At 42.5% G+C, this 11,764-nt stretch overlaps 1 protein-coding gene across 1 annotated transcript; it reads left to right on the plus strand.

The window, feature by feature from the left end:
* Positions 1–493: 493 nt before the first annotated feature.
* ccdc80l2 (coiled-coil domain containing 80 like 2) lies at positions 494–10,001 on the plus strand. The gene is made up of 12 exons (XM_071530378.1): positions 494–1,181; positions 1,305–1,393; positions 1,604–1,777; positions 2,026–2,177; positions 2,493–2,822; positions 3,340–3,580; positions 4,067–4,223; positions 4,952–5,088; positions 5,474–5,625; positions 6,081–6,184; positions 7,627–7,707; positions 8,407–10,001. The coding sequence occupies exons 1-12, from the start codon at positions 902–904 to the stop codon at positions 8,739–8,741; spliced, it is 2,232 nt and encodes a 743-aa protein (XP_071386479.1). The 5' UTR covers positions 494–901; the 3' UTR covers positions 8,742–10,001.
* Positions 10,002–11,764: the final 1,763 nt, after the last annotated feature.

Genomic DNA, 11,764 nt, shown 5'->3' on the forward strand with positions numbered 1-11,764 from the left:
GTGCATTTTGCCGGGGTTTCAAGGCTTCTGTGTATAATGTGTGTGTGTGTTGTGCATGGGTTTTTAAGTTTATATATGTGTTTATGTGCACTGGTGTGCATGTGTGAACTGTGCGCATGCAGTGTGTGTGTGTGTGTGTGTGTGTGTGTATGAGTGCTTGTTTTCATATTAATAATGGACACCCCAAGGGCCAGCTGTGGGACAAAGCAGCACCACACTGAGCGAGAGAGAGAGAGAGAGAGAGAGAGAGAGAGAGAGAAAGAGAGAGAGAGAGAGAGAGAGAGAGAGAGAGAGAGAGAGAGAGAGAGCAAGAGAGAGAGAGATTCTTCAGCATGAAAGTGCTTTGAAGTTAAGGAAAATTCCAGGAGTTTCCTGTTAACGAGGCTGGGGTATAATGTGAACCAGGAGTGTGTGTCTGTGTGTAAAGAGTGGACCATACACACAAACTCTCTCTCTCCCCAGTCAGTCTCTCTCTGTGAGCGAGAGGGGCCAACACCACCACAGTCTCATCTGTATGCCGTTGCACTTCTTTCCCTGTGGGATTCATTCCAGATTCGCTCCACCTGTCTTCTTAAGGATATAGACTGGTCTCCAGCCTTCAATAGGTTTTTGGATTTAAGGCATGGAGACTTCTCAGAGAGTGAATTTCTAGAACTTAAATCTACAGCTTGTGTTCTACAGTGGGTTCCAGATTGTGGAACTATATGGAATCCATCTGGTCCCAGCAGATGCAAGACCACTGCCTGTGACCTACCTTGCGGGAGCAGGTTTCTGATCTGTTTATCAGCGGTGATACAGCGCTACACAGATGTGCTTTGCCAGAGGAGGATTTGTGAATTGCTGACCAAAATCCAGCTAATCAATAAACCAACCAGTCAACCCAGCCACAGGTTCACAGAGGATGTCTCATTTGTATAATTCCCACTGGTCCCTGCTGTTGTTAGTTGCTCTGTGGAGCTTCAGCTACCCAAGTTTGCTTGCGGCCTGGCCGGGGAAGGGTCAAGGCCAGTACAAGGATCACTTGGACCCTAATGTAAGGGACTGGGGAGACTATTCAGACCTCCCGCCAGCTCTGGGACATGGGCTGGAGCTGGACCAAGACAGGGAGGGAGAAAGCAGGGGAGTCGAAGAGCCATCATCAAGCCTGGCTCCGGAGCTGGATTTCCTGGCTGACTTTGCAGGTAAGAGAAATCTATCTATCTATCTATCTATCTATCTATCTATCTATCTATCTATCTATCTATCTATCTATCTATCTATCTATCTATCTATCTAATCCCCCCTCTCACCCCATGCTCCCTCAGGTAAGAAGCGATTGTGGGTGATAACAGCCCCTTCCCACAGTGACCACTACCTCCGTATGATGGAGAAACAACTGGAAGACATGGAACAGGTACTGTGCTGAGACATTTATCAACCACTGAGCTGGAACCTCTGCACACTATGTACTCTTTAGATTAGTAGAGAGTAGATTAGTAGTAGAGTAGTAGACTAGTAGATTCCTTTTGTTTTGGGAAAATATTAGATTGGACGCAGATTTCGCTGACTCTTTTTGTCATTCATTCTCTCTATCTCTTTCCCTCTCTTTCTCTCTCTCTTATAGGCAGGGCTGAACTGCCGTCTAGCAGAAAGGGACACCTTCATCATCACCATCATCCAGAACGCCATGATGGAAGGCAGGATCCAGAAAACAACTTTCCAAGGAGATGCCACAGTAGAGAGCCTGGACCCTGACACTGTTAGCAAACTACTGCACTACCTAGAGCTTACCAACCAGGTAACCAGTTAGACTGACTCCTAATAGTCTGATTCACTTTGATTGCTTGCCTTGGTAGCAAAAAACATGCTGCCTACTTGTGATTAGTTTGTGAATCCAGATGTTTGTGACATTAATATGCCGATTTACTGCAATTGCAGTACACAAATTTATCTTTTATTGAATTCAAATTGGCCAGACCTTGTGTTTCTCCTTTGTGGGTTCTTTACTCTTGACCGGCCCTTTTGATTCAACACCAACCAAATCAGGAACAGGCGTTTTCCATGTTGGTTCTGAAGAAGAACCTGCGGGTCAGTGAGCGGTTCCCTTACCCGGTCCGGGTCGAGGCGGTTTTGGAGCTCATTGATCAGCTCCCCATGAGGAAACTGGAGAAGATGACCAGGAAAGGTTCCCCTTTCAGGTGTTCTTCATTGTATTATTGGTTAATTTTAGATATTATCAATGTACTGATGGACATTACTATGACTACCATAATAACTACCATTATTTATTTTGTTTACAGTTTCTATAACTGAAGAAGCATCATAGATTCAAGATGTAATCATTCCTGTTGATGTATGCTTATATCCACCTCTTATACAATGTGAATTTTTGTCACTTCTGCACTGTATGTCATTTGTTTGATGTTATTATACATAATAACATATACACAAAATGTGTTGATATATGACTATGTAAAAGTTGCTCTGACAAAATCTTGATCTTGTTTTATCAGGTGTAATGTCACCAAAAAGAGGGTTGTGGTAAAAAAGAAAAAGATGAAGAGGAAGATGGTGCTCAGCTCTCAGAGGCAAGGGAACCTGACTTCTGTGGTGGCATTAAATAGAAAACCTGCCATGGACAAAAAAGCTGCTCTGAAGAGTAAAATCCAGGATATTCTGAGCGGGCGGTCAAGGTTTGTTATCCGTAAGTCGCCTACTGTGGGATCGACAAGGGGAAAGGACTCGAGCAGTAGCAGGGCCGCTTCCAGCACACAGGAGAAACAAAAGACACACAGTCCTCTGGATGGAAAGTCCAGGACCAATGAGGAAGTGAAAACCAACAGGTGCCAGTCTTTCATATTTTTACATCCATTTTTCAAATATAGCAAAGGGGAAACTAGGGATGTTTTGCTTGAGTTTCACTTAAACTCTAGTTCCATATTGTGTAATCAAGTGGTATAACATATTCCCCCATGAGGTCAAAGATACATTTTGTAACGTGCTTGGTCATGTCTTAGCTTACATTAGCTTTAGGGAAGTAAGCTGCTCCAAGATAGCATGACAGAGCCAGACGACGTCAGTATTGGGATTTCACACATGTACCACTTTATTCACCTATACTTGTCAACCATACAATGCCTGGTCTCTACGGCACTATAATCTCTCAACATACATGTAGATTGATATAGTTTGGGAGTAGTACTCAACCTGCCGGTGCAAAAAAGGAGTGTCACCCAGTGACTTAATCTGTTACTGCAACCAAACAATGTTCCAAAAGTATAGTGGGCATATATGAGGCTGTTACAATTTTTAGCACTGAATGAATAACAAAGTCATATTTTATTTTACATTCTATTCTAGGCATGACTCCACTGTGGAAGGAGGAAAGAAAAGACATGGAGCGAAAACCAATGAGGATAAAAAAGAGCCGGATATAAAGGAAGACCCGCAGGAAAAAAACAGCTCTAAGAAAAAGGGCAAAGGGAAGAAAGGGAAGAAAGGGAAAGGAAGAGGAAAAAAGTCCAACAGAGAGCCAAGTGACAAGGATAAAGCGGCCCTCAAGGAGTTTTTGGAGAGTCTAAAGGGGAGAAGAAGGCTGATGGTGAGAGCCAAAAGAGTTTCGCTGATCTAATCAGCTCTACTTCTCCTTTTTTTTCCTTTTTATCCTCACCTACCTGACTTCTCTGTCTACCTGTCTCTTCTTGTATCCTGTGTCTGTCTCTTTACTTCCCTATTGCTGATAACTTCCCTTTCTCAATCCTGCTGTACAGTGGGAGCCACTGTAAATGTCCCCCCTCTTTCCATCTATTAGCACTACAGGATGTTTCATATTTAAAAAGAAAAACAGCTTGTAGATGGAGCAACATAATATAATATAATGACATAATAAAATATATCTGTACTTGGTCAGCACCTTCCTGTCTATCCCTATGAGTGTGATCTATTAGCGGAAAAAGCGTGTTACAGTTACTAATTTGGGATTTCCTTTGTCACATCTCTGTGTCTGCGTTGGTTTGAGTTTGGTGTTTGTGTTATTGGCCAATCTCTTGTGTGTGATGTACCTGTTTCTGTTTTGCCACGGTGGCAGGTGATCTCAACACCCAGCAGCGATGCAACGCTGTACGTCCAGCAGAAAAAGGAGAATGAGAAGCGGCACTGTGACTTTGCTGTCAGGAAGATCACCTTGGCAACCGTTGTGGGTGAAGGCAGAGACGCCACGCTCAACCTGCAGCACTACCAGCTTGGTAGGGAGTGGAAGTTTGCGTATATGTGTTTGTGTGTCTCTGTGTATGTGTGCCTATGCTGCTGTAGATTTGAATACTTGCATCAAAAACGTGTGTACCTGCATGCACATTTTTGCATGTGCGCACGTGCTACATCAGTACTTACACAGATGCTTATATAACCTTGTAGTGTTTATTTATTTGTGTGTACACTTGTTTTGTGCATGTGTATTGTCACACACCTTTTAGGTGCCTGGAAGGAGCACCTCATTAAGAGGGGGGCTCTGTGTTCTTTGGTCCATTGGTTCGTTCATGTGTAATGCTTTTTGCATTGCGCAGTACTTAAGAGAATTATGGTATACACTCCTCAAGCCATGCAGAGCCCCAAGAGTCCTACATAAGGGAAATAACGTGTGCGCTTGTACACCAGGCGGTATGGTAGAAGTCACACAAGCATCAACCAACTGGAGGCTGGTGTGCCATACATTCACATACCAGGAAATAGCTTGGTGATTTTTTAACTAAGTGGCTAAGACTGAGTTACCACAGCACTTTGGTGTTAACAGGTGGGGTTTATAAAGTCAGCATAGTTTCACTCAGTTTAGTGATACATACACCCCACCCCTCTACTTGAGCACCTAACAAGCGCTAGCACACTTGTGTATGTGCACATATTCATTCATATACGTGTGTGTGTGTGTGTGTGTGTTTGTGTACTGTATGTGTGTGTGTGTGTGTGTGTGTTGCAGACTCAGAGCCCCGACTCAGTGACGTCCTGGAGCAGTTTTCAGATACAGACCTGATCTCCCTGCTGAGAGCAGAGCTCGGCCTGTCGTCCTCTGACCTCTTCTCTATGACCGTCACAGACTACGACATCAAACCCAGTGTAAGGAAATCTTTCTGAATCGTTGATTGTCTTTCTATTGTTTTTTCTTTTATTTACCCAGGGTGTATTTATCTATCCTGCCAAGATTTTCCAAGCCAGTCCAGCGGATCAAACTGGCAAAATTTCCTTCAACAAGTTTGTCTCTCTAACCTCCAAACTACTGCTATATGTGAGGTGCCCAACCTCACATACATAATTTAATAAAAAACTAACCAAGATTGTATTTCCTTTATCAACAAAAAGGAAAAAAAGAATCAATTCATCCCCACCATAAACAATAGATTCTAAAGTTGTGAGGTAACCCAACATTTTATCAGACACAGACTAACTGTGTCTTAGTTGTCTAGCTGTGTTTGTTTCCTGATTAGCTTTATCTGTCCCCCAGAGAGTGTTTGAGGCTCCTCCGTCGACCCCTGCTCTGTTTGACTACATTGACAACTTTCCCTCAAGGCGGCCAGAAAAGGAGAAAGAAAGGAAGACTCCTCTGGCCTGCTCCAAAGACCAGCAACAGCCTGGAGCTGAGAATTCACTGCTCAGGTATTTCACTGCTTATTATTACCTGATCTTACTCTGCCAATAATTGAGGGAAGTAGCTTCTGGGGCCTATTCAAAAATCAACAATCGTATGAAGGATACGGTTCCTCCACATTCCACACAACTTCAACCTTGTGGTCTTTTTCTCAGTAAGCAAGAAAAGATCTTGTTACAACTAAAAAACCTGCCATTTTTTCAGGATGAATGCAAAACACTACAACTGTAGTTTGGGGCAGCATGGTGACTCAGTGATTAGCACTGTCGCCTAACAGTAAGAGTGAGGATGGGAGACTCTTAATTAATTTCCCATAGGTATGAATGTGTAGGCTCCAGCCCCCTGCAACCCTGAAAAAGATTAAGCAGACAGAGAAAATGGATGAATTAAAGGCGTGGGTTTGACTGATCCACACTACAACAATGCAAGTTACAAATATCACCGCATTTTCATGTACGTCTAGGTTCATGTCTAAGAGGCGACTGCTGCTCATCTCTGCTCCCTCTGAGGATGACTACTCTTTCCAACAGCAGCTCACTGCTCTCAGTGGCCAGGAGTGTCACATGGGTCAGTAATACACCATCTACTGGATAATACACTGTCCTTTTGCTCTGTGCTTTCTGGTGCAATATAGCTTTAAAAATGCATGGGTTCTCCTCTGTCAGATTTAGGTCAGGAATGTAGGTCAAGATTAGGTACATACACACACTCTCTCTCTCTCTCTCTCTCTCTCTCTCTCACACACACACACACACACACACACACACACACACTCTCTCTCTCTCTCTCTCTCTCCACACACACACACACACACACACACACACACACACACACGCATACACCGTATTTCAACCAAGGCAGGTGTCATATGGACATAATGAAGGACATAGAAATGCAAAAGAAACTGATTATTATTATTATTATTTAGCCATAACTAGGCATGCAGGTTGAGGAGATCTGTTGATAACTGTTAACAGGGTTTGAAATGAATGTTTTGGTTCATTAGCCAATGTGGCTAGTGGATGCCAGAGCACCCAGCCACTAAAAACTTTCACTAGCTAAAACAGTTTTTTCCTAAAATATGAAAAAAGGAGTGCAGATAATGTAACTGCATGCATTTCATCATCTATAATAATTATTCATTTATACAACAATTTTGTATGGTCCCATTAATACAGTAAACACACAACAACACAGGAATTGGGAATTGATAAGATCATTGAGTTACTGAGATGAGTGACTGATGTGAGACAGTGAGCCAGAGAAGCGGGTGCAGTGTGTTCAGTTCAGCCCTCCATGGGACGGGCCTGATTATGCTCATAGCAGCATACAGATTTCAAACAGCACACAAGCACACACTTGTAAAGACACTCATTATGGAAATGTAGCCACTCTTTCAATCTCTTCTTCGTATAACGTTTGCCATGTTCGCTACACTGCTATGTGCTTCAACTACAAGGAAACTGCTGTCATGCTGTGGAGAACTGAACTGGACACATTCTGCTGTCCTGAACATCACTACGCCTCACAGTCACTCACACACAGCAGACTAACAAAGAATTGAGAGCAACACCAGTGTTACCAACTATTTTCTAAGGAAAGCTATTGGCTGCTCAAAAAGTTGCTAGAAGTTGCCAGATGACGTCATATATTAACTTGGACCTATTAATTTCCTCCCGCTCTTGGCAATTTCTTAATTTGTCGCTAAATCTAGCAACAAAGTCACCAAGTTGCATGGCAACAGTGAGCAAGACAATTTGATACTGAACAAAAAAATGTGCATTTTTTAAAGAGCATGCAAGAGGAAGAGGACACAGCATACACCAATCACAGCCTCAGCATTGAAGAAGCTTTGTGTCCATACAGAAACTAGATCAGAAAACCTCAGCTGTCAAATTGGCTATCAGAATTGACAGTTACCTGCCATTTTTTACCCACATTCTGTGAGTTGGTGGGCATTAATTTCAATTCCTTATTGCTAAAATATGTATGCTTTGGTCTGTCCTCAGGCATACGGCACTTTGCCATGTTGAAACTGATGGGAGCCGGAGCCGGAGCCTCAGGAACTGTGGAGCTGTTTCCCCTCAATGGTGAGTCAGACTAGATACATGTGGGGCCATCCAGGTACATGGGTGGTACAGCTAACTCATTAGCTACCTGTATTTAAGTTTTTTAATCTCATCATTTCATAATTTGTTGACAGTAGCAACAATGAAACTTGTCGACATGGACAGCATCATGTCAGGTTAACAAAAATACAAATAAGATGTTTTGATTTGTTTCAGTGCCACTCTAAATATACAGCACTTAGATCAGAATCTACTGGGGAACCACTATGTAGTATGTGATTTTTTGTGTTCTTCTGGGTGGTATATCTACATAGCATGGCATGATGTACACTTTGTTGATTACAGAATACACTGAAGAAAACTAACACCAACACGCTCAAACTGTCTCTGAGACTTAGAAAGGTGTGTGAAACCAATGAAAATCACACAAAGGTAAAAAGAGAGAAGTCCACACACAAAACAATGCATATGCAAAGATATCTCCTTGTGTTCTTTAATGACTTTAGGCACAGCCAGAGGAACAAATGCACAAACGATTCGACCAGAAGCCTATGCCTTGTGTGCAGACCTCTCTCTTCTTGGCTTTACTGAATACACTAAAACAAAACAAAAAAGCCAAACTTCTTGGATAATTTTCCTAAAAGTCATTTAAAAACGTAATCATTAAAAGTAAAACACAATAAAATGCTGAAGTTTCCATTCCCCCCGCTCTTCTTCCAGGTCGTAGCCAGTCTCAGGTTGAGCCCTTGTCCCGTGACATGGTGAACAACCTGCGGGAACAGCTGAAGATCAGTAAGGACTACTTCAGCATGCTGGTCGTGGGCAAGGATGGTGATGTCAAGGCGTGGTTCCCGTCACCCATGTGGTCCCTAGATAACATCTACGACCTGGTGGACTCCATGGAACTGCGGCTGCAGGAGGAAAAGCTGCAGAGGAGCCTGGGGATCCACTGCCCCGAGGACAGGGGAGGAGGAGGTGGCGAGGGAGGGCGTTACCATGGTTACGATGAAGATGGGGCCGATGACAGCTACCTGTATCACCGGACAGAGGACTGATGAGGACTGAGGAGGAGGAGGAGGAGGTGGTGGAGCGAAGAAGAGCTACCTAAACTCTTGATGGGAGATTGAGATGGAAATATCTGAACAATTTAATAGAATGAATTACACATTCTGTAAGCAATCTAATAAAGAAAGGCCCATTAGAAGTTCTTGTGGTAGAAACAGCTGGCTTAGGGTGATAACCTCAAAAATTCATCTTCAGGACTCACAGCTTTTAATTTATGAAATCCAAAGAGATGATTATGATGCATATATTCAATATAAGAATAATTGACATGCTGGATATTTTGTGTTCATGCAGGTTAAAGCTTTGAAAAGTGCAGCCAAAAATTTAAGAAAGTCTTAAGGAAAAATATGCCAGCGTGTTCCATACAACAGCTTTTCAGAAAACCTGCTGCTCTGTTTTATGTTTGTTGAATGCAGCATCAATGGAACAGGAAGAATGTGCTTCCAAGGCCGAGTAGATTGTGTCTTTTGGCAACACTTCTGTCCAAACTTATCCAAACAACTTCTCTGTGTGAAATATACAAGCGGAAACTCACTCTGTTGTAACACTGCGATGTTGAAACTGAAATTGTATGTACTTCCATTTTTGTCTCTTTTTTTTAAACAACCAATGTTATTTTCTTTAGCTATGAAGTAAACATCTGTTTTTTAAAGAGTTGCAGTGTGCAGACGCATTAGGGGCAGTAAAACAAAGAGCTATTCATGCTGGACTGGGTGCCTGCCTCAGGACACGCTTTTATAACAGTTATTCCAACAGCATAATTTAACTTGACTGCAAACCTTTTCAGCTGTTTAAAACAAATACATACCCCAAATATACCCAAGAATTGCCCTATAACTTCCATTATCGATGTAATTAATTTGTCCCGTTAGAGAAAATGTGGTTTGCAAACAGTTTTTACCATTGAAACACATGGAAAATCATTATAAACCATACAAACAAACATCAGTTCATAGGACCAGAGGGAGGGTCATTCATGCAGCATAGAAAGTCACTCGTCATGAGTTCAAAATACAGATTTCTTATACAGGCACAATAGCACTTTTCAAAATCCATTGTTCTATATTCTGACCAATGTTAAGGTCTAGAAAATAAACTATGTGATAAATACCCATGACATGGCAGCACCATTGTAATCCTCAAATAAACTTGTGGACTGGATTCTGGTTGTGTGGGAACCATATCCCACAACAAAGTTAAATATCGTTATCAAGACAAGTAAACATATCAACTCTATTCGGCAGCAATCTTATCAGTGGATGTTTGGATATGAAAAGATAAGAGAGGGATATGGAACTGCACTTAGTTGACTTACTCTCAGACTTAAAAAGCTTCAACAAACTCTACAGACGGACAAGCGCTGCTGGTATCGCCATCTGTCTGAAGCAACGAAGAAAATAATCCTCTTCATGTTCTGACATTTACAACATATTACCTGCCAGGTGTTAATGTTAACACTAGAAATATCTTTAGTGGTACTGACAGACTGAGGAAGGGCAGGCTGGCTGTTAGCATTAATAATAGTAATAATGTTCTGTGGTATGTCAAGGTGAATGCGATGAATTGAAAGTATGACTCCGACCTGGATCACTGGGTCTCAAGAGTGGGTTTTGACAGCAGGGAATGAAGGAGTGAGAAGAGGAAAGGGAACACAGAAGTGGAAGCGAATAAGGGTGAAAGGGAGAGAAATAACATGCTATTTAGTATATGCTGCAGCATGGGTGGCTCCACTGTCCACAACTGAACCCCCAAACTTGGCAGCGTTGATGCCATGCTAATGCCCAAAGAGCAACACAGGTGAAAACACATTAAAAGATCACAAAGGAGATATGCGAGTAAGAAAAGAGAGGGAAAGTAAGGAGAGAAAAAAGCAAGGAGAAAAGAGCAGTAGGGCACAGGTGTAGTGATAAAACTGCTGATCAATCTATTTCATAACCGATTTTGGTACAAGGGCACTCTAAATACCCATACAAATGAGGCGGGTCTAGTCTTTAGACCTGGGCATACCTGTGGCTACACCATTGAGGTAGAGAGGGAGTAAAGGAGCAAAAGGGAAGGAGGCAGAGAGAAGGAGAGAAAAGCAGGGAGGCGCGCACACACACACACACACACACACACACACACACACACACTCACTAACGGGGCTTAAAGAACTGATGTTCCCAGTGTTTGAACTTTTGGCAGTCTGGTAGGTGGTGCATGTTGGAGTGAGAGAGAAAGCCTCTCTTAACCCTTTATGAGCCGGGGTGCAGCCACAGATCAACAAGCTCTGCCCAGCTGGTCACTGTGAAGTCCAGGATAAAGACCAAAGCTGACTGGACCTTTACTGTCTGGGACCCTAACAGTTGGAATGCTGTATGCTTGAGGGTCTTAGGCTGGTAAAATCAGTGTCATAGTTTAAATCACTTATTAAAATATAATTTGAGAGGCTTTTCTATAATTTGTTCCTGGCTATTTCATTCCCTTCATTTTTGCTTGTTTCATTTATCTTCAGCTCCATTCTCAACTCATGTCTTGCTGTTTATTTTGGGGGATTTTATTATTTTCTTATATATAAACATCGAACAAAAAGTTCGGAAATTTGTGTTTGGTAGATTATTTCTCTGTTGTAACAATGCTTCTTGGCAATACATTTTATACCGTTGGAAAGCCTGTTTATTTCCCTTTTAAATGGTGCCCCATTTGTAAGGAACATGCATTTGTGGGATGAGCAGCACAGCTGAGTATGTGGGTTGCGCTCATGAAAAATTTGTCAAATCTTCTCTGCCAATGCCAAACAGCTTATTCTGCTGTTGCTATTGACTCTTGTTTTGAGCTTCCGGTACCCCCAGGTGCTGACAATCAGGTACCTGATTGGCACCTGATTGGCAGCACCTGTGAGCATGGGCCCTGCTACAGTGGTCAGTTGGTGTCTGCTCCAAGAATCGGCATGCCACGTTTGTCTGATCTCGATAAGGCCTGTGCGATAGGGCGACTTCAAGCTGGTGTTCCACAAAAGCAAGTTGCAGCATTA

The sequence above is a fragment of the Centroberyx affinis genome, unplaced genomic scaffold (assembly GCF_046629955.1).
Source record: "Centroberyx affinis isolate AG114_WGS23_722 - 3 ecotype Tasmania unplaced genomic scaffold, CSIRO-AGI_Caff_v1 ptg000131l_1, whole genome shotgun sequence".
NCBI lineage: Eukaryota > Metazoa > Chordata > Actinopteri > Beryciformes > Berycidae > Centroberyx > Centroberyx affinis.